The sequence below is a fragment of the Haliaeetus albicilla genome, chromosome 4 (assembly GCF_947461875.1).
Source record: "Haliaeetus albicilla chromosome 4, bHalAlb1.1, whole genome shotgun sequence".
NCBI classification, from domain to species: Eukaryota; Metazoa; Chordata; class Aves; order Accipitriformes; family Accipitridae; genus Haliaeetus; species Haliaeetus albicilla.
This window is the reverse complement of record NC_091486.1, coordinates 17,046,677-17,068,858: the sequence shown is the minus strand read 5'-3', so window position 1 is coordinate 17,068,858 and position 22,182 is coordinate 17,046,677. Positions and strand designations below refer to the sequence as shown.

General features: G+C 36.9%; 1 protein-coding gene across 2 annotated transcripts in view; it reads left to right on the top strand.

Annotated features, from left to right (window-relative positions):
• The window catches only part of MAP3K2 (mitogen-activated protein kinase kinase kinase 2), a 57,250-nt gene extending 35,110 nt beyond the window's left edge, over positions 1–22,140 (top strand). Inside the window, exons 10-17 of one of the 2 annotated variants that reach the window (XM_069781086.1) lie at positions 1,247–1,314; positions 4,283–4,375; positions 8,127–8,333; positions 9,077–9,225; positions 10,961–11,092; positions 12,385–12,514; positions 13,609–13,786; positions 15,610–22,140. In XM_069781086.1, coding sequence (XP_069637187.1) covers positions 1,247–1,314; positions 4,283–4,375; positions 8,127–8,333; positions 9,077–9,225; positions 10,961–11,092; positions 12,385–12,514; positions 13,609–13,786; positions 15,610–15,835 — 1,183 coding nt within the window. In that variant the 3' untranslated portion in view covers positions 15,836–22,140. Of the gene's footprint in view, positions 1–1,246; positions 1,315–4,279; positions 4,376–8,126; positions 8,334–9,076; positions 9,226–10,960; positions 11,093–12,384; positions 12,515–13,608; positions 13,787–15,609 lie in introns of both variants that reach the window. The other variant, XM_069781085.1, reaches the window with a different exon arrangement.
• Positions 22,141–22,182: the final 42 nt, after the last annotated feature.

The following is a 22,182-nucleotide window of genomic DNA, read 5'->3' as shown; positions in this document are numbered from 1 at the left end:
TTAGGTCTTATGTTGCACAGACTGGCTACTCGTTTATTTGGAACTGCAATACCTTATTATGCTGCTAATTATTTTATTTAATTGGTAGAAAGGTAAAAAGTTGGAAATCATTGCCTGTGGCAATTAATCAGAGCTATAGTATTCCATAGTACCATTTCATTTGAGAATATGTGATTTGAGGGCAAAAATACATTTGGTCTAACAAATTTTTGAGTTAAATGAGTCTCCATTTCACAAGCAAGAAAACAATAGACATGGAAAGTATTTTGTGGTTGAAGTGTGATATGTTGTACATACACAGTGTTTAATGTAGCTACCAAAAAAGTTCTACCAAATGGCCAAATTTTTATTTTTTTATTGGGTAGGGGTAAGTGGAATAAGGGGAAACAAAGCAATCTTAATTCAACTCATGTTTCTTCTTCAAAACTTCTTTTGGTTGTTTTTTATTTACTTCATTTGTCACCTCTACTTAGATTGTTTTCCTTTTTTTTTTTTCCCTTCTTCATTCAAATATTTCCTACAAAGATGTAGGTTTTGTGTCTCCATTTAGCTTCTGTTACCCATTAGAGAAATTCTTACCAGAAAGAGGAGGACATTGTTTTGGTATGTTTATGGAAATATACTGAAATATACTGTAATCGGTCTCTCTGACTGGCAATCCCATCCATTCCTTTTGGTGGCTGGGAGTTACATACCAACTGTAGGTAAGAAACAATGTGATTGTGTAAGAACCAAAAAATTCTTCATCATTCTATAACTCAATAAAATTACTCTCTTAATCCTATGACTTTCCTGGAGAGAAGGGGAAATATTTTGAGACACTAAAAGGTTCTACATTTCTTTGGTTAAATTTCCTCAAGAGTTTTTATAGGCTATTTAAGAGATTTTTGCCAGTCTGTAAACCTGTGTGTTTAGCCATAAAGGTATTAAACATAACAGGGCTCCTTTGTGGCTTTACTTGTGATAATTCATGTTTTTACTAATATCATTGCTCATTAACAGCGTGTTGCTTTCTTACTACATTAAGCTCAATAAGCAAGCTTTTCCATTGTTACTGATCTTGAATTGTTATTGATACCTACTAGATTTGATTTTCAAAATTGGGTTCCACATTTGTAAACTGGTGCAGCAACTTGTATAGCAATAACTTTTCATCAGTCATAAGGAATTGTGAGACAGTAAGATTAAATGTTTAAGTACTAGATTAACAGCAGGTTTTAGATGCTGTATGTTTTTACACTTCCAGAGACAACTATCCCAAATCTCGGATGCCAAGAGCACAGAGCTATCCAGATAATCATCAGGAATTCTCAGGTAGGCAAAAATCACTGGACATACTAGCTTTCCAGAACTCTTCCTCTTGCAAATAGTAGGGCTTAGAAGGGAAGTTCACACTGAGAGGTATTGTACTACACAAACTTAATAGGGTAGGAGAAAAGAAAGCAACAAAATCCAATCCAAATGCACACAGTAAAAGATACAATGAAACATAAGATCTTCCAAATGTTTTCTAGATTGTCATGTGTAACACCACTGTTAGCGTGCATAGTATAACTTACCTGCTTCTCTGAAAAGAACAAATGATGCAGTGGATAGGGGCACACAACAGTTTGTTAGACTGGACCGTAGTATCCATCTCTAAGTTGGCACATAACCTTTGTTAATTTATTGAATTTTTGAAGTGTTGTGGTTTAACCCCAGTAGGCAACTAAGCACCACACAGCTGCTTGCTCACTCCCCCGCAGTGGGATGGATGAGAGAACAAGGAGGGTAGAAGTGAGAAAACATGTGAGTTGAGTAAAGACGGTTTAATAGGTAAAGCAAAAGCTGCCTATGCAAGCAAAGCAAAATAAGGAATTCATTCACTACTTCCTGTCAGCAGGCAGACATTTAGCCATTTCCAGGGAAGCAGGAGTTCATCACACGTAACAGTTACCTGAGAAGACAAATGCCATAACTCCGAATGTCCTCCCTTCCTCCTCCTTTCTCCCAGCTTTTATTGCTGAGCACAACCTCATATGGTATGGGATATTCCTTTTGTCAGCTGTCCCAGCTGTGTCCCTTCCCAACTTCTTGTGCACCCCCAGCCTACTAGCTGGCATGGCAGTGTGAGAAACAAAAAAAGCCTTCATGCTGTGTAAACACAGTTCAGCTTCAACTAAAACATTCCTATGTTATCAATACTGTTTTGGTCACAAATCCAAAACATAACACCATACTAGCTACTTTGAAGAAAATTAACTCTATCCCAGCCAAACCCAGTACATGGAGCCTTCATTTTCTCTTGTGCGAAATGAGGATCACTTTGAAGTGCTCGTGACTTCTGTAACTGAAAGCTCTGCAAAGTGAAAGAATGAAGGAGAACTGCGTGCTGTGCCTATAAATTAATCATCACTACTAATGTTTTCATATGATACTCTGGCTTGAATCCAAGTTGTGCATGTTTCAGGATACGAAGTGCAATGGGTAACCTTTAAAGTGCTTTGAAGTGTCTCTCACAGACATGCCTCTACAGAATTTTGCTGTTGAACAATAATTAGCTTCCAGTGAAGCTGGGGTGTTCTGTGTTTTTTGGTCTAGTATATACTTTAAGGCTTATTTTTATTTTGTTTATAAAGCTTTATCCAGATAACCTTGTGATGGCGTGGTTTTTTCTTTTAAGGATTCTAGGCTGTTTAACAGATTGCACCACTTTTAAATGAAAATAAAACTAAAACTATGTATAAGAAACTTTTAGGCGGCAGAGATAAATACCAAAAAAGTTGGAAATGTCAGAAATTAGTTTGCCTTTGGTAATCGTAATATAGTTTACTTGTGTATGTTTATTACAGTTACTTTTCTAATAAGATGATCTTGCAATATTTTTTCTGTTTTTTTCCTGTGGGATGCTCTGGTATTTTGATGATGGGATAGACAGCAATCATTAATTCCATATTCAATATTTATTCTCATGATTTGATGTGTAACAAAAACAGAATAGTATATAGCGTCAGAAAAAATGTCCATCTGGCCTAGTCTTTCCTCCTGTCACAACCAGTACCACGCTTCTATAGAGGAGCATGTGGTATTCCTTCCTCAGAATACATTCCTAGTCATGTATAGCTTAAGGGTTCTGCAAATGCAAGATGCATTTCTGTGATGTGATGGATTATTTTTTTTCCTTCCACAAATTTTTCCAGTCCCTATTTCAACTTGTATAAACTTTTTTAGTATCAACAGTATGTTGTGACAAAAAGTTGTGCAACTTACTGTGTTTTATGAAGAAGTATGCCCTTTGTGATTATTTTTTTTTCTTTTTTTTTATAGACCTCTTTATGTCTCCCTTTGAGCTGTTGCTTTTCTGGTCTATAGAGGCCTACATTCCTTATGGAGAAGCAATTTTGTGTCTTTGATCATCTGTGTACTTCTAAATCTTTTCCAGTTTCACTAAATCCTTTGAAATGGAGTAGACCAAAACTTTGTTCAGTATGTCTTAATGATTTATAGCATTTAATTTGCTTCTTAGCCAATACAGAGAGTTCAGCTGCTGCTTTATTGGAACTCTCTATCACAGACCTTTACACTAGCCTACACTGAATTTCATCTGCCATTTTAACATCCAGTCACGTAGACTCTTAAGCGCTTTTTGCAATTCTTCTGTTGGCCTTATTTCTCAAAATGATTTTGTCACCTCACTATTCATTGTTCTGTCCAGAGAATTCATGCATAATTAAACTGCATGAGTTGTAGCCCACATTCTTGTGGAACTGTTGACCATTTATTCCCATCTTATGTACTTACCCTTTAACCAGTTACTGCATGCATGAAGGACTTTTCCCTTTATCTTATGAATACTTTTCTCCTTCAATAATTTTTAAAAGAAGACCTATTTAACATTTTTAGTAATCCAAGCTGTGTTGACTCATTCACCAATTTTTCATATTTATGCATCTTTAAATTTTATTCTTTGTAATATAGTTTCTGCCAATTTTCCTCTAGAAACTATTTTTAAAACAAGTAATTAGGCATGCTGCAGTCCTCTGACATTCCTTTAAGCAAGAGGTTACAAACCACTTGAGCTATTGAATTCTTGATCCTTTGGAACTTTTAGCTGAATGTCCTTTTAGTTCTTGTGATTTGTTAGATTTGTGGCTTTTGTTCTATTACCTTTTTTGCTCTGATGCTTCAACTTCAAGCAACTGGTATGTTCCCCCGTGTTTAAGTTTATAATACTAAACTGATTAATTTAATGTGCTTTTGTCACATTTTAAATTTTGACATATATCTTTTTATTTTCTAGTAGAGTATGATATCCCAATATTTGAGAAATTTGGAAAGGGGGGGACTTATCCCCGAAGATACCATATTTCATATCATCAACAAGACTACAATGACGGTAAGTGCGAATACTGCAAGAGTTCTACTTTATTAATAGGTTTTATTTTCTTAAAAAGTGAAGAAGAAATTTTAGATTGCAAAACCTTATTTAATTAAAATATTGAAGAAATTGAAAGCTTAACTTCTTTCCCCAAACTCACTAGCTAAATTTCTAATGATTGATAGAGCTGCTGAGCAGTCTTACCTCTGGTAAAGTTATGGATTACGGAATTCATGACTCATATGCACAGCTATGAAAATGTTCTCTATCTTTGGCCATGCACAAGTCATCCAGTATAAGCTTTTGACCTTTGTGACCCTTTTCTATCCAAACTGGGTATGTCAGTTTGTCATTTCTTGTTTTGCTTAAAAAAAACCCACATACAGTGGAGTTCCTATTAACAGTTTCTCAGATTAAAAGATTACATAAAATTCAAGAGCAGTGATTTAAATCAAGAATTAACAATTAGCTGGTGAAATCAATTGTTGGAATGCAAGACAGCACCTGCTGATGTGGCCACAAAATTGATTTGGACAGTAGTAACATTGTTGTAAATTTAACCCATGTTAAATTTCCAAAGGAAGGAAAGAGAAGCAGCTGAAGGATTGTATGACTTAAGGGTGTGTCAAGCACTAGTTGAGAAGTGTTAAGAAGAAATTTCTCCAAAGACCAGATGGTTTCATTTGCAGTATGGAATGAGCACAGGAATAAATGGAATTCTGTTACAGAAATCACAGAAATACCAAATTGAAGGACTGCAAGGCAGCTTCGGTCCAGTCCCTTGCTCTAAGGCAAGATTAAAGAGGCAAAGATCTGTCACACTGACTTTTAAGTAAACTCTAAATTGACTTTAGATAAAGAGATACTCATTTTCTTTATGTAACTAATTTTGAAGATAGCTTATCTTATAACTTACCTTTTTATGTCTTCTAAATAATTTTTTCTGCAAATGAAACTAGTAACTAGTTACTCTGTTTTAACATAGTGAAAAATTGGTCACTGCCCATATATAAAACTACATCACACATGCATCTGTTTTCTCTCATTAGTTTTCTTTCAAGCCTTAAGTCTTACCTCAGACATTTTTGCAAGCCTCATATTTTTTTGCAGTGTCTTCTCCATTCTTGTGGTGGCCAAAACTCACTAGAGTACTCTAGCTGAGGCTTTTCTCATGGCCACTTCATGTATAACATAGGATATAACCATAACTCGGTATGTAACTGTGGCGGGTTGACCCTGGCCGGATGCCACGTGCCCAGCAAAGTTGCTCTATCACTCCCCCTGCTTAGCTGGACAGGGGAGAGAAAATATAATGAAAGGCTTGTGGGTCAAGATAAGGACAGGGAGAGATCACTCAGCAATTACCGTCATGGCGAAACAGACTCAACTTGGGGAAAATTAACCTAATTTATTGCCAATCAACTGGAGTAGGGTAATGAGAAATAAAACCAAATCTTAAAACACCTCCTTTCTTACCTGGGCTTAACTTTACTTCTGATTTCCTCTACCTCCTCCCTGCCAGTGGCACAGGAGGACTTTGAATGGGGGTTGCATCACACGTTGCCTCTGCTGCTCCTTCCTCCTCAGGGGCAGGACTCCTCACACTCTTCCCCTGCTCCAGTGTGGAGTCCCTCCCACAGGAGACAGTTCTCCAAGAACTTCTCCAAGGTGGGTCCTTCCCACAGGCTGCAGTTCTTCACAAACTGCTCCAGCGTGGGTCCCTTCCACGGGGTGCAGTCGTTCAGGCACAGACTGCTCCAGCGTGGGACCCCTGTGGGTTCACAAGTTCCGCCAGAAAACCTGTTCCAGCGTGGGCTCCTCTCTCCACAGGGCCACAGGTCCTGCCAGGAGCCTGCTCCAGTGTGGGCTTCCCACAGGGTCACAGTCTCCTTCGGGCACCCACCTGCTCCAGTGTGGGGTCCTCCCTGGGCTGCAGGTGGATATCTGCTCCACCATGGACCTCCCTGGACTGCAGGGGGACAGCCTGCCTCACCATGGTCTTCATCACGGGCTGCAGGGGAATCTCTGCTCTGGTGCCTGGACTATCTCCTCCCCCTCCTTCTTCACTGACCTTGGTGTCTGCAGGGTTGTTTGTCTCATATATTCTCACTCCTTTCTTCAGCTGAAGTTGCTGTTATGTGGGTTTTTTTCCCCTTTTTAAGCATATTATCCCAGAGGCGTTACCACTGTTGCTGATGGGCTCAGCCTTGGCCAGCGGTGGGTCCGTCTTGGAGCCGGCTGGCATTGGCTCTGTCAGACACAGGGGAAGCTTCTGGCAGCTTCTCACAGAAGCCACCCCTGTAACCTCCCTGCTACCAAAACCTTGCCATGCAAACCCCCTAATACATGCTAATACATTCCACAATGACACACTACTTTTTTTCATGGTCACCATACTGACTGCTACTGCTGTTCAGTCTGTGGTTCCTGTATCCTTTTCTACATGACTTTTAGCCAACCAATTACTTTACACTTTGTGGTTTGTGGATTTGATTTCTCTTTAAGTATGTTGTACTTCCTTACTGAATTTCGTCTTGTTGATTTCTGAATCTTCTCCAATTTACTAATATCATTGTGAATTTTGATTTTTATCTTTAAACGGACCAGTGACAATTAACTTGATGTCATCTGCAATATCAGTGTATTACGTTCCATCATATATACATCATCTGTTAAAATAGTGTATGGAAGTGGACTGAAGGTGATGAGAAATCACCATTAATTGCTCTGAATCTGTCCTGGGCATAGTCTACATAGGAAGTTGGTCTGTGCAACACTTCAGTAGTTAGCTTATGAATATGTCCCAATGAAATAGGGAAATTGGATTAGCTACATGTGACAAACCAGTTACGACTTTTGTTTACTACCTTATTATCCTCTCAGTGATAAAACTGCTTAGCTGTTTGTTTGCCTATCATTCTTGGAATTTAAATTGGCCAGGCTAGTATATAAATCTGAGTCTACTTTTTCAAAGATACTTTATCTGCCTTCTTCAGTCCCCTGGGAACTCCTTCTCCAGTGTAGTACCTAATGAATCAGAGACTCCTTCAGCTATTTCTGAGTTCTGTAGGATGAAACTTCATCAAGCTATGCTGACCTAAAAATGTTCATGTTATCTAAATATATTAACATGAATTTTGTTAGTCATCTGGTTGTAATTAACCTTTTTGAAGATCAATGCCTTTTTTTTATTCTAATGCTGTAGCCATCTCTGAATTTTGTATTGTTTGTGATTTATTTTTTTTTTAATTATTATTATTTTTTATTTTTTGTGGTCTCCCTGTTGATTCCATGTGTAGGTCTTTCTCTGCATTCAATTCTTATTAGTTTACAGGATGAAGATGCCAGCATGGGCACCACTGGAATGTAAACATATCTCTTGCTCTTCTATTTATCAGAAATTTGGTATTTACACCTTAATAGAGGAACAAGAGTAGAGGCAGGGCATTTTCCTTTCTCCTCTCACAGTCCTCTAGGTTTCTGAAGTATGTCGATTACATTTCAGAACAGTTCCAGAATTTGGTCCCAATTTTGGTCACTTTAAAGTGAACCAGTTTTTGATTCAGTCTAATGCTTACACACATCTGTGATGAATGTTTGTTTTCTTCTAGGTGGAAAGTTGAACCAGTAAATGTCATGACCATTACATCATATCATATGCTGTGGAAGATAACTACATTATGTGGAATTCATAAAGTCTTTGCATATACACATTGCATGGCAGTATTTTTTGTAGTGCAACATTAGTATTCTTTGTATATCATTGTAGGTCGTAAAACTTTTCCAAGAGCCAGAAGGACTCAGGGAAACAGCTTCCGATCACCAGTTAGTTTCAGTCCCACTGATCACTCACTGAGCACCAGTAGTGGAAGCAGTGTCTTTACGCCGGAATATGAAGATAACCGAATGAGGAGGAGGGGAAGTGACATAGACAATCCTACCTTGTCAGTCATGGACATTAGCCCACCCAGTCGCTGTAAGTTAAGGCATTTTGTGAACTCCACTGTAAAACTCTTTACCTTTCAAGTATATCATGTCAAAACTAAGCGTGTCATCAAAATACATGCAATTGAATAATGTTTTTATCTCTCTGATAGGAAAAAGTCAAGACTATATGCTCATCAGATTTTTCATTGCTTACTGTGCCAACCTTCATCTACATTTTCACATGGAATTTGCATCTGTGATAACAAAACACTGTAAAAATATTTTTGATTATTTGTTAGGCTCTTGAGGACTCGAGAAGGGTTATGTAGGTTGTAGTTACTATTTATTTTTGCAGATGTTGGTCAAGTTCTCTGATAACTTATAGACCTTAAGTGGTACTGTTTTATATCTGTGGTGGCATTTCAGGAGCAAATATAGTTCATGATGACTTCAGTAGCTGGAACAGTTTAATCATGCCTCGATTTTTTGAAAAAATTTTATTAAGTTTGTTTAACATGCTTTTTCTGTTTTTCAGATTAGCTGTTGCTAGTTGTTTTAAGTATGTCTATCTCCACCACAAATTAGTTTGTGAATAAATTTAAGTAGTTCATATTTTCCATCTTACAGGAAGTTTTATTGATCTTTGTAACTTAAATGGGGAGGTTTAGGACGCATAGTCTCTGTTGTTGAAAAACGTAGTCTTTTAAAAAATTATTTTCTGTGTATTCCAGTTTTTCTCGATCAGCTGAATAACAAGCTCATTTGAAAACCAAAACATACTTATATTTTCAGCACCACGAGCTCCAACTAACTGGAGACTTGGTAAACTGCTGGGTCAAGGTGCATTTGGCAGAGTATATCTGTGTTATGATGCTGATACCGGAAGAGAACTAGCTGTTAAACAAGTTCAGTTTGATCCTGATAGTCCAGAAACCAGCAAGGTAAGTGATACAAAAGAGAGAGTTTGTAAAGGGCTTCTGCTGAATTGGTGTGTTCTAGACTAGACTGATGTTCCGATGTTTTAAAATATGTTGTGTTTTCAGGTCCTTGTTAGGAATCCTGGTTTATTAGTACCTGAGAGAATTAGTTTGTTTACCTGATTTTAATGTTACATCCCATTTTTTTAATTTTGAGACATACCTTTAGGCAGTGAACATGTAACTTAATTTGGTGCGGTCTCAGTCTCTAAAATTAAATAATCCATTATGAAGTGTTCTCTAAAATAGATAATTATTTATACTTATAGGAATTAGAACAAATTGCATTTATAAACAGAAAAATCTGTACTAATTTAAGTGTTCCTGAAAATAAATTCTCAAGGATATTTTGTTTGGCTATGAAGCGAGTTTGAAATTCTTATCTTTTTTTTTAATCTTGGCGGGGGGGAGGGGTGTGTTTAAAAAAACAAACAAACTTTGGGCATCAGGGCTAGCTACTGTTATTCGCTGCATGTCTGTCTGAAGAGCAGATGTTTCATTGTCAGTTCGTTCTCTTTTCTAAAACTGAACTTATCCTTCTTTAATTACTGGACACTTGAGGAGAGAAACTATTTAAAAGTAGCACTGATTTTATATTTCTTTTTTCCCAAACCATACTTGCTGCTTTTTACAGGATGGAAAAAGAAATATTACTTTTCTGCATTAGGACTGCATTCTGCACTGTGGGGAGCAAGGCCGGGGAAACAATGGGTGTAAGCATGATTGCAGAATTGAGTGGCCACCAGTTATAGTTGCTGCTACTAGTGATGTAGGATCAAGGAAAAAAGCCAAGATCACTTGTGCTGTAGATTTCTAGTGTAGTTGTTGTTGCTACTTCTTTAAAATGTAATAGAAAACTGATTATGCTTTGGAAATGTTAAATATAAAATACTGTAGTGTCTCCTGTAGCAACAGTTTTGTGACCTCACTTGCCATAGCATTTTGTCATGTGTGCCTCTCGGTGTCAAAAAATCTCTTTTCCTTCTAACCTCAGAAGTGTGAGGGTATCAGTAATAGCCTGTGATGGATAAACAGTAAGCTTTGATGAAAGACGTCTAGGTGAAATTTGGACTCCAGTCAAGTTTGAATTGGTGGATTAGTATTTTTCCGGCATCTTACTGTACAGTCTGTTTCAAAATATCTTACTTCCCGTTTGCAAAATTTTTAGTATTTCGGATAGCTCTAGAGAAAGCACCATATCTGTTAATGATTTTCTTTGTTGTATTTCATTATTAAAATATTAAGTGGTCCTTGAAGGCATTTTTAAAGTGTAAACTGTCATCCTGGAAAAGTTAAGAATTAATGCTAATTATTCCACTACAAAGGTTTAAAGATTGATTCATTTATTTACCCAGTTGGAGGCTTGTGACATGTTGCATATTGATCACTGACTTCATATACATACTGATATCCGCTGTGCTCTGAAACAAACATAATCTCAAAATAAGAGTATAACAGCAAAATCATCCCAAATTCAATTTATAGAAAAGGCATAGTTTTTTTTACTTCCGTCAATCTAATGATGATATTTTCTTGTTATAAAATGTATAAACTTTACATAAGCTACAAGAGTATTTTGTTACTTAGTTTACATAACCCTTTAATATGTACATACGGTCCTGCTTTTAAAAAATCCAAATCCAAAACATTATTATTACTACATCAAGTGTGGTAAATCTTCTCTGTTTTTTCCTTTTAGGAAGTAAATGCACTTGAATGTGAGATTCAGTTGCTGAAAAATCTGCTGCATGAAAGAATTGTTCAGTATTATGGCTTCTTGAGAGATCCACCAGAAAGAACTCTCTCTATATTCATGGAATATATGCCTGGGGTAAGCAAGAGAGCCAGTCCACTTCAACCAGCTTTTCTATGCAATATGATGAGCACCCACATAGACAGCTTTTGTGGAAGTGTGCACAGATACTAAAGAAATGTCCAAGTTAAAAACACTACCACTGACAAGTGCTTACAGCAGCCTCTCTTCTCCATTGCTTGTTCGGGTTTTCAGAATTGCAGTGGTTTATACAAAAGTTCTTTGCATTCCATTCTGGCAATGTCTTTGAAAAGACAATATTATCATTAGTAAACTCTTGAATTGTCCTGAATTTTAATGTTTCTTTTTGCCACACTTCAGCTTGTCAGCTTGCATACTCACCATCACAACTGCTCAATTATTGCAGGAAAACAAGAAGTAGCTAAGATGGGTGTGGGAATAAGTGCACACAGAAAATAATCTTGGTGCTTGTTTTTTGTGTGGCACCTAGGTACATGCTGAACTGTTCTTCTACTGTTTTGTTAAGAAGTATGATAAGGTCAGAAAACTGTGGATTTTCATTTTTCTCACCAAGTGGGGTCAGCAGAACGAAGTAAAATGTGCTTGTGTAAAAACACAGGCTCTGTATATCTGAATAGTTACAGCATTCTACTTTACTGTGAGACTCCACAGAAGAAAAGCGGTGTGTGGGTGTGTTTTTGTTGTTGGTGGTGGTTTTTTGTTTGTTTCTTTGTTTTTTTAGGTGAGTTCTGGGCTTTGTTTTGGGGGGCTTCTTGAATTTTTCTGAGATTTGGCGGACAGTGTCACAGAAGTAATCTTAGCAGTTTGTGTGACAAAGCCAAGTTATACAAAAATAGTTAGAAAATTATGAAATTTTGATTTAATGTTATTTTAAGCCAAGATTTGTTTACCTCTTAATTTTTCATAAAGCACCATCCTCCAGCATGTGGTGGGTTTTTTCTTGACACCCTTTTTTTTTCCTGAGTATAAACTAACCAGGGTAAACGGCATATGTCTTGTCCAATGTGAGTCTGAGACTGCTGTTTGAGTGAAAGTACTGCTGTTCTTTTTCTGTACGTGACACTGGAAGTATTCAGCTGCTTGACAGTTTTAGAGTTAATAGCTTAACATTTCAGTATATGACTTCTCTGTCCAGCCTTTCTTTTGTCAAAGTTTTTATTTTTCTCAGTGGAAGTAAAACTGTATCTGTGCTTTTAAGTTGATCTAGAGAAGTATTGCAACTTTAAATGTCTACATTTCAGGCATAAATTTCATTGAAATTCAACTGTAGTATTAGCCCACTTGTGATTCTAGCAATGTTAGTGTTTTATACTTCATGTTTGCCGTAGGGTTCCATCAAAGACCAATTGAAATCATATGGAGCACTCACAGAAAATGTGACTCGTAAATATACGCGGCAGATTTTGGAAGGAGTTCACTATTTGCACAGTAATATGATTGTCCATCGAGATATTAAAGGTAATGGTAGTTTTGTGCACAGTTCAGTGCTCTTTACTACAGATTCTTTTCCAGTCTTGTGTGAAGTGCTAAAATGTAATTAAGTCTAAAATGCCAAAATACTGACTTAAAATCAATGAAATTGCTTTCCCTCGTTTATTCTTGTCACTGTTGTAACCTGAGGGGGGGAAAAGAAGCATCTTTGTGATGTTCTAGCAGACTTCTGAAAATGTTTCCATAGTCTGTCTCCAAAACAATCATGATAAATTTCTTTCTGATTTTATTTTAGTATTAATAGCTTTGAATATATCAAAGGATGATGTCATTATAAATAGATAGAATGTGCAGAGGAAAGCATCATGACTCAAAAGTTTATTTTTACAGAGTTTTGTTTCATCAATTATATGGAAATTACCCAGCACTTCACTAGTACAAGAAATGACTGGCAGAGGTGACTTGCCTGATCAAATGACTCAGAATTCTTTGATTTTACTGCCAGGAAACTTGAGGAAACAGACATACTTACTTTTTGCAGATAGATACAGCTGACTTGCAAGTGCTGCATAAGCAAGTTATGAATATGTAATAAGATGGTGATGTGCAAAATAGGTGTGTTGAACACAATGCTGTTGTATTCCCTAAAATGTTTACAATTTTCCTGTTGCTTTGTATCGATAGTGTTTTGTTCCAAAAAAGGTTGAGATATCACGGTCAATTTGTACATGCTTATGCAGATAAGTGTTTTGAACAAATCTGTAACACAGTTTGAGATATTGCTTTAATATTCTATGAAGGGGTTTTCAGTCGTGGGGAAACTTCTTTCCCATTTCTTTTATTTCCCTTGTATGGCATATTCCTTATTTCGTTAGGAAGGCTTTACAAAGTGACTGGCACTTTCTGGAGAAGGCCTAGGATGCAAACCAGTGTGTACAATTCGTTATTTTCTGAACCTTGGAATAGGGTAATAGGAATGAGCAGAGAAAGTAAATTCTTTGACTTGAAATACTAGGCTGATCTTGCATGGTATCACTGAATCCAAACTCTTGTTAGTGTTTTCCACACCAAAATGTTAATGAGCCTTTCATGAATGTAATGCTGTATTCCCTTCCTTCCAGGAGCAAATATTCTGCGAGATTCAGCAGGCAATGTGAAACTTGGCGACTTTGGTGCCAGCAAACGACTGCAGACCATCTGTCTCTCTGGTACAGGAATGAAGTCTGTCACAGGAACTCCATACTGGATGAGTCCAGAAGTTATTAGTGGAGAAGGGTATGGCAGAAAAGCAGACATCTGGTATGTTAAAAAAAACTTCTCTACCAAAAGGTTTCATTTCGGAATGGGCTCTTTTTCGACAATGTAGGTATTTGTTATCTGAAATTGGAGTGTTTCATTCTGGGGTTTAAGCTGAAGAAGGTGGCAAGCGTGAGCACTTATAGTCATGTTTGGAGAGTGTAACACTGAAATTTGGGAATTTTTCATTTGGCAATTCCTCAGCCCATCGATTTAGGGTACATAAGAGAATCCTCTGAACTGACCTTGCATGAAGTGAGGATTATCAGACTGTTTGTAAATCCTGGAGAGTTGCTGGGTGAAAGCAACATGTGAAGCTTTGAAGCATCAGTTAAGTCAATGTCCTGTAATGAAATTTTACCACTGAAATACCTTTGATGCAAGGCAGAAAATGAAACGCTGGCCCTTTAAAAGATGAGCACATAAGAATGAATTAACCTGATTTAAATGGGAGGTATGAAAAATAATTTGGTTAAGTTGTTATTAAATATTTAAGAATTAAGATGAAAAGGTAACTTTCAAAAATGAATGTTTGTGATACACTGTGTAATAAGACATAGTCTAACATAGCTCCAGCACAATGGACAGATGATTTTAGCGATTAGATTCCTTGCACCACAGGTGATCTGTGAACACCCAGAATAATGGGTAGGCAACAGTAGATATGCAGGAGTAGTAACACTTCGTGTGTTTAAAAAGGAACCACATTATATCCAACCAATTGCAGTACTCTTAATTTCAGGGAATGACAGGGAAATTAATTTAGCCTACTTCAGATCACTTAGTAAATATTCTGCTATACTTGAATAGTAGGACAGCCTTATAGATTTCAGGCAGTTGACTTGTTCAACTTTGAAGTATTTGTACCAAGGTTAATACATGTTTTTTTGATGGAGAAAATCCTGGTTAAAACTAAGAAAAAAATATTGAAGTTGGACTTCTGTCATTCAGTAAATCCTTGTGTAAAGGAGTGTACCTCTGTCTAACCATAAAACTTATTGCATGCATCTTGAAAAACCATAAAACTTCCTGAAAACTGGGAAATTATTCCAGCCTATCCATTTCACAGTATCATTTGCTTTTACTGGAAGAAGCTGATCTTGCAGGACTAAGGAACAAAGTTTTTTCTGGCCACACGCATGCCTTTCTGCCTTCCTAAATCCTTTAAACATAGGCTTGTATACAGAGATTGTTTAGGATCTTAAAATTTTGTTTGGCAATCTTAAGTATATTTTTAGCATCCTTAACTAAAAAAGGATACTACTGAGGTATGGTTTTAAACTTTTTAACTTCCATGTCATGTTTGTGCATTATACATTGGTGATAATTTGTGCATTTCTTATGAGCTAGCAATATATGCAGTATACTCAAAGCATTCCTGTTGCTTTGTATTTCCATTAGGCCTTAATGAGCAAGAAAGCTTTCAAGTGCATTCAAGTTCTGCAGGCATCTGAAGAGCTGGGGTACAAGGGCTGCACAGCATTTGTGGCCTGCATCAGCCTGCTGAGCACTGAATAGTGGCAGTACCATAACGCAGTTGGTATCTGAGAAATACCTAGAGAAATACCTGTCTCTTCACTGAGGTTGTAGCTTTTGGCCCAGTGAAGTAATCAAGTGAAGATGTAGGTAGTGATTTATGTAACTTGGAGATAGTGTAGAGCTGTATGTGCGATTTTTGTGAACACCTATTTCCATTGAAGTTGCTCCGTAGAGTTAAGTGGACACTACTTATATGTGGTATTTTAGTAGCTCTCTGCTATTTCTTGTTTTCCTAGAAGGGCATGACTCTGTTGTAACCTGCTATTTCACTTCTGCCTCTGTTTCAGGAGCGTAGGTTGTACAGTGGTAGAAATGCTCACTGAGAAGCCCCCGTGGGCAGAGTTCGAAGCCATGGCTGCCATCTTTAAAATTGCCACTCAGCCAACCAACCCCCAGCTACCACCTCATGTCTCCGACCATGCTCGGGATTTCTTGAAACGGATTTTTATCGAGGCCAAGCTGCGACCATTTGCAGATGAACTGCTAAGACACACGTTTGCACACTATCACTAACAGCCTGCCTCAACTCAGCTTGCATCTACTGCATTTATTTTCTATTTGACTGCACTTTTATTTTTATTTTTTACAAAAAAAGGAAAAAAAAGACAAGAGAGAATATTCTCTTGAATCTTTGTTTCACTTAGATTGTAAGCAATCTAAATTTTGTATCTAAAATGAGAATCTTCTCTCCCCTGCTCCCACCAGGACTAGAACTTTTTGTTTCTATAATGTACTGATGTGGTTCATGTAGATAAAGCACTTTAGTACATATTTGTTCCTTATTTAAAGGGGAAAAAAAAAAAAAGACAAACGCTTGGACAGTCAGGAACTGTGTGACTTTTTCTGACACCACTGACTGACTCAGGGTGCAGGGAAAAATAGACATGCAGCTAAAGGACAAGAAGGTTACTTCTCTGTGATTCTTCTTTATATTGTAGGTACTTGTGGCAGAGAGTTCTAAGTTCTTACTATATTTTAGCATTTTAATCAGTTTCTGGATTTTACAGTTTAAGCTGGAACATGCAGTTCTGAGAATTAATGATAAAGCTGGAAGAACTTGGAACTCTTTGTACAGCACTGTGTCTAACCAGTACTTCTATGTGACCAAAAGAAAATAACAAAAAAGAACTCAACACTGATGTACTAGTTAGAGGTTTTGGTGTAGAACTAGTGTATTATCTTAATAGGAAAATAATTACAGGTAAACAGATTATGGACCCAGACTCCTAGGAACTACTATACTGCAAGGGGAAAATTTCCATAATAGACCAGGGTCAGCTGTTGGATGTAAATAGTTAGGAGAATGCCTCCTGCTGTATCTGCCAAAGAGAACCTGTGTTGCATAAGCTGGGAGGGAGGTGGTTATCTTAGATAAGAAAAAAAAAGTGATGTTCAGAGTCAGTTCTCCTCCACAATCCCATGAATGGCTGAGGGGGAAAGGGAGTGACTAATCCTTGTGCAGTATATGAGTTACTTAATTCAGAATGAGTTATAAGAAATAAAGTTTTCAAAGCTGTTGAGGGGCACTAGGATAGAATGTATATCAACATCAAGTGCCTGAATAATACAAAATTATTCCCATTATGCACTAAAAAAAATTTAGTAACACAGTTCAGTCATCTAGGATGTGTTGAAAATTGCTGAAATAATGTTAAACATCTTTTAATGCCAGGAATAAGTCACTGAGAAAGATAAGACTCCAGTTATATTTTTAATAAGGTAGCGATGATGAATCCACAAGAACAAGGAGGCACAGCACAAAAGATTGTATGAAGAACAGGCCAAAAGTGCAATGAGAGCCAGCAATTAAATAACATAAGCGTGATTACTCCAGCCTGATAATCCAGATGATTGGTGTTTGTCAGATAACCGTTATAAAAAGTACGTGAATCACTTTTTCCATTTCTGAAAGAGTATAATAAAAGAGCAAAAGTAAAACTCTGAAATACTGCTTCTCAATTGAAAGTCCAGGTACTGATCAGGTGTAGTGAATAACTGACTTTTCACAACAGAGAAGTCAAACTCTCATATTTTTGTAGAAGAACACAACATAATATAAAAGGTCATTTGGAAATAAACTATTGGACTACAGAACTGAAATAATGTATACTGTTTTGGATGATTCATTGCTTGCTTTTGTTGTTTTGTAAAGGCAGAATGGGCTGGTACTGTGAACCTTGTCCACTCTGACAAGGCTCTACCTGTTTTGTATCTTCAGACAACTATCAGAATTATGAAGTGCGTGGAGATAGAAAAATTAGCTTACCCATTCCCATGGTAGTTCACTCATGAGATTTTTGAATTTATTCTGCTAACTTCCAAATTTTGTACCAGAGCATAAGCAGGAGTATGGATCTATCTTAATCACTTTACCTGTAGTGGAGTAAGAACGATTTTTTTTTTTTCCTTCGGTTTATGTGAATATTTTACCCAGCCTATAATTTTCTCAGTCAGGGTACACAACTGTGCAAGGTTTTCCGAGCATGGGAAGAACTAATCAGACCAGAGAAAGTTTAGAAGGCTGAAAAGAAAGTTCAGCTTGTATTGACTTTTTTTTTTTTTTGCTTGTCTGTCCCTAGATAAAAGCTATGAAAGCAGCCTTTAAGAAGAATTGGTATGTACTCTGCTGTAAAGGACCTTTGCTTTATAAGCAAGATTTAGTGACAGCAGAGATGGGAAGTTTAATGTAGAGCCTAATAGTTTATGTAGGTAATTTAAAGATCATATAATTGAAACGATTCATTTCAAACAGATTAAGAAGGTACCAAAACCAAGGTGAAAATGTATATAAAAATCAGTACTGGACAGTGATATCTGAAAAGGTAAGGAAATTTTATATTACCAAAAAAGGACATTAAAGGGAAAATGTAACCAGGTTTATCTGTAGCATTCATAACATTTAAATATACTATTCTAAAACAAAACTGCACTCTCTGAAGCTTGAAAACTTTCAGAATCTAGTTTTCTTATAATTATGTGTCCTTTTTGTGAAACAGTGCTGGCTCATGTATATTGCAATATCACCTCCTCATTGTGATTTTTAATTACTGAATAATAGAGTTTGCTGCTTTTGTGCCTTTTCTAAAAAACAGCATTCAGTCATGACAACGGTAGGCATTTTGGAGCCAGGAACAAAAGAATTTGCAGAATGCATTTTCCTTAATTTCTTTGACATAACAGAAAGCTGCCAACATAAAAACAGTGCTTCTTAAATGAAGACGACATTTGCCAGTTCCAGTGATTCTAGTAAAATCGTATTAATTTAACCAAGATTAGGCTTGAGCTTTTTTTTTTTAACCCTATGGAGAATTTGTCTACTGACTTAAGCAACTTACAGTAAATTAGATGGTTATTTGCATAAATGTTTTGAGTTAGAAATAATTATGAAGCTGAATCAAACTTTTACAAAAGGTTAGCTAATATTTATTCTCTATTGGGGTAATGTAGTAAAACAAGCTGCATTAAATAACATAGTACCTCTGTATACATATACAACATCTGTAAAACACTTAACATTGACTACTGGTGTGATAACAAACCCTAGTTCTAGAATTTGAGCGGGCACATGGAATTGCATGCTTAAAACTCCATTGGAGGAAGGCTGCAGAGCCAAGATCCCTGCTCACCACTTCTAGTATCTTACTAACAAAAATACCAGCATTTTAGAATCATGAATTATTCTTAATTGTTGAATCCAATTACTAGAAAATGCCAATGAAAACAATACTGTTGCAGGGTTGTTTTGCTTTTCTGTAAATGCCATGATGAAGCCATGCTCTCAAAAAACAAGGATCAAGGTTTACAGTGAGTATGCATATTTTCAAAGGACTCACTTATCTGCTAATGAATTTTGTAATTCTGTTTGTTGCATGTATTAACATTAATGGTGTAACTAACAGTCCTGCTCAAGTGCAACTGAAAGTTTCAGTCATGTTAGAGCAAGTTTTTTTTTTTTTAATTTGGGTGATAGAAATATCCATGCAAGGACTTAAAAAGGTATGGATCTAATAACTGCAAAGTTAAACCTGCATAGGCTTTTTTTCTTGACAGTTTAAATAGTCTTAAAATTTTAACTTGATTTCCAATTTGATTTGTAGCCAAACAGTCCTTTCAGTACAACAAAATGAAAAGTTGGTTTTTTTCAGCTAGTGCCTTTTTATCTGTATGCCTTAATTTTGTTCATATTTGAACACCATGTTGAAATATGTCATGCAATTCCATGTCACCAAAACAGTCTTAGAATATGGGTTTTTTCAAAGTGTCGAAAACAGAATTCGTCTAACTGCACTGAAAAGTATACTTTAGTTATAATCTGCTGCAGACATTTAAATTGAGAATTTTAAAAGGTGCTTTTTGGAGCACTTCCTGAAGGCTTCGTGTGCTAATAGAGGTTTTGTATTTGCGTTTTGGAGATGGTACGCTGATGTGCATACCAAGAAAAGGACTTTTCTGCACTCACAGAAGTACTGGTAAGAGTTGAGATTTAGCTTCCTAGCTGTGGGTACTGGACTCTGGGTTTACTGTAGAGACTGCAGCAGAGTTCTTCATGGATTTGAAGTTACAGTTGGTACACTCATAAATGTGGTACTGTATTAAAAGCTGTTTACTTTCAACACACAGGAATATGATGTGTCTAAGCAAATCAACAGATATCTCAGTGAAGCTAACATCGTGCCCATGAAATTCTTTCCTGTGCCTTTTGGATAATCTTAATCCTGCCGTTGTCTTGACTGAAAGCCTTGTAGCACCTGTAGGTACAGCGCAGTACAGCAAGCCATTCTTTCAGACAACTTGGAGCAATGTCTAACTGTAGCTTCAGAGACTTGAGCAAATTAGTCAGATCTACAGTTATTTGTAACCAATTTCTTACTTTTTTAATCTTGAAAGTCTTTGTCACACCTATAGAAAAGCATAATTTGTGTGCTTGAATGTTAGTCCCTATGGTGTTTCTGGAAAAGCAGAAGTATTACCGCCAGTATAATTTCTTCTTGCTGGTAACTTCCTGTCTGGTGTTAATGACAAGTCTGCAGTGTAAAATCACGTACAATTACCAAAGCTTTTCTATCCCCATATACATATAGCCAAAAGTGATGTTTCATGGATTAGTACTGTTACTTATAGAAACGTATATATCCATCAGTAAGCTATTGCTAACTGAGTAAAGCAGGTACTAGTAAAAAGTGATAGACAGTGCCCATATTTAAGAGATTTGGGTGTTTATAGTTGTTGTTTTGATGTGCAAAATTCATGCCAGCATTAAAATGAAGAGTTTGCTTTTTAAAACTCTTTCTACCTTAATCTTACTGTTGTCATTCTAAAAGTAATGCATAAGCTTGGTGACTAAACCTGGTGACTTTTATAGCCAGGTTTGAGTTTTGGGACATTTAAGGAACACCGTGAAGATGTGTGGATTTGTGACCTGAACCGCTCTGCGCCATAATGAGAGCATTTCAAAGCTGCTGGGAGGCAGTCCGCTTGACGTGACAGCCTAAACGTCACCCACAGTAACAGGGGTGTCGGTGCTGCCTTCAGGAGGAGCCACAAATGCACACCAAAGGGGGCAGGCAGAATTGCTGCCAGCCCACGGTTTCTGAATCAAAATCCTTGGTCAGAAACAAAGGAGCTCCTTTCTCTTTTTATTTCCCCCAGCTGGCCTGCACGGTTTCTTTTTCTTTCTAGCTGGCATAACTTCAAAACTGCACAGGTGTTGGCCACTGATAGCTCCCGAATGGGGTGCGAGTTCATGTACAGCTTTATACCAGGGCCCTGTCACTTGAACCCAGGACGCTGCAGCTCCCTGCGTGCTGGAGCAACCCTTGGGTTTTCTCTAGCAATATATACACGTACATATTGGAGGGGTAGACGGGATGGAGGAAACGAAGTTTCTCGTGTTTCAAAGCACCGATGCTAGCAGTCATGCTTTGGCTAGGTCTTAATGTTCATAAACGTATTTTAAAGGGGGAGGAACTGGATTAAGACACATTAAAATTGTAACCCATGGTTCAGCCCTTACGTTGAGTCCACCGATGAGATTTGGAGGTCAGGGTCTGCTGTTGAGAGAGAAGGAAAAAGATACTCTTAACTCCAGAGTGGATATTCATGGGAAATATTTCAGAGGTTTTTCATGTCTTTTACCCCAGAACTAGACGATCCTTTTCCCCAGAGGTTATATAACGTGGATTTAAAAACAAGGATTGCATTTTCTTTTCTGAACAGGCATTAGATTGTTGGTTCCCTAGTGTTTGTCTCTCGTTAATACCAGTAAAAAAGGTGGTGTCATCCTAAAATTGGAACGGTTTATTAAAGCATAGCGTCTGTCATCTCAGACCTCGCAGGAGTCGTATAATGGAATATCACTGTAAATACATGGAGGAGACTTAGATGAATTGGAACGTAGGCTTTTAGTTTTCATGAAGCTATGAATAAAAATTTGTAAATTTACTCTTGATCTAATGTACATTTTTATGTAGCCATTAAATTCTCTATTTAATCTATCAGTTTCTCACTGTAAATGTTTTTACTCTCAGTTGAATGCTGGGCACAGTTTGTAATGTATGTACACAAAGGTGTTTTTTTCTATCAACGTTGACTTTTTTGCACATTTTTGGAAATATTTAATTTGTACACTGATTTAATACTCTGACCAATTGTTGATGGGTGTATGAGAATCACGTGTGTGTGCAATGTACTACTGTCTGGATGTATGGTTTTTTTATTACTTTTGAGATGTTGCTACCAGTAACTGCACTGCTGTTGCTGCTTTACATGGAATATCTTGTGTTTAAAAAAAAAAAAAAAAAAAGATTATTAAAAAATTAGCCTATGGTTATCTTGGTTGAGGAACTCAGGAGTTGAGCATT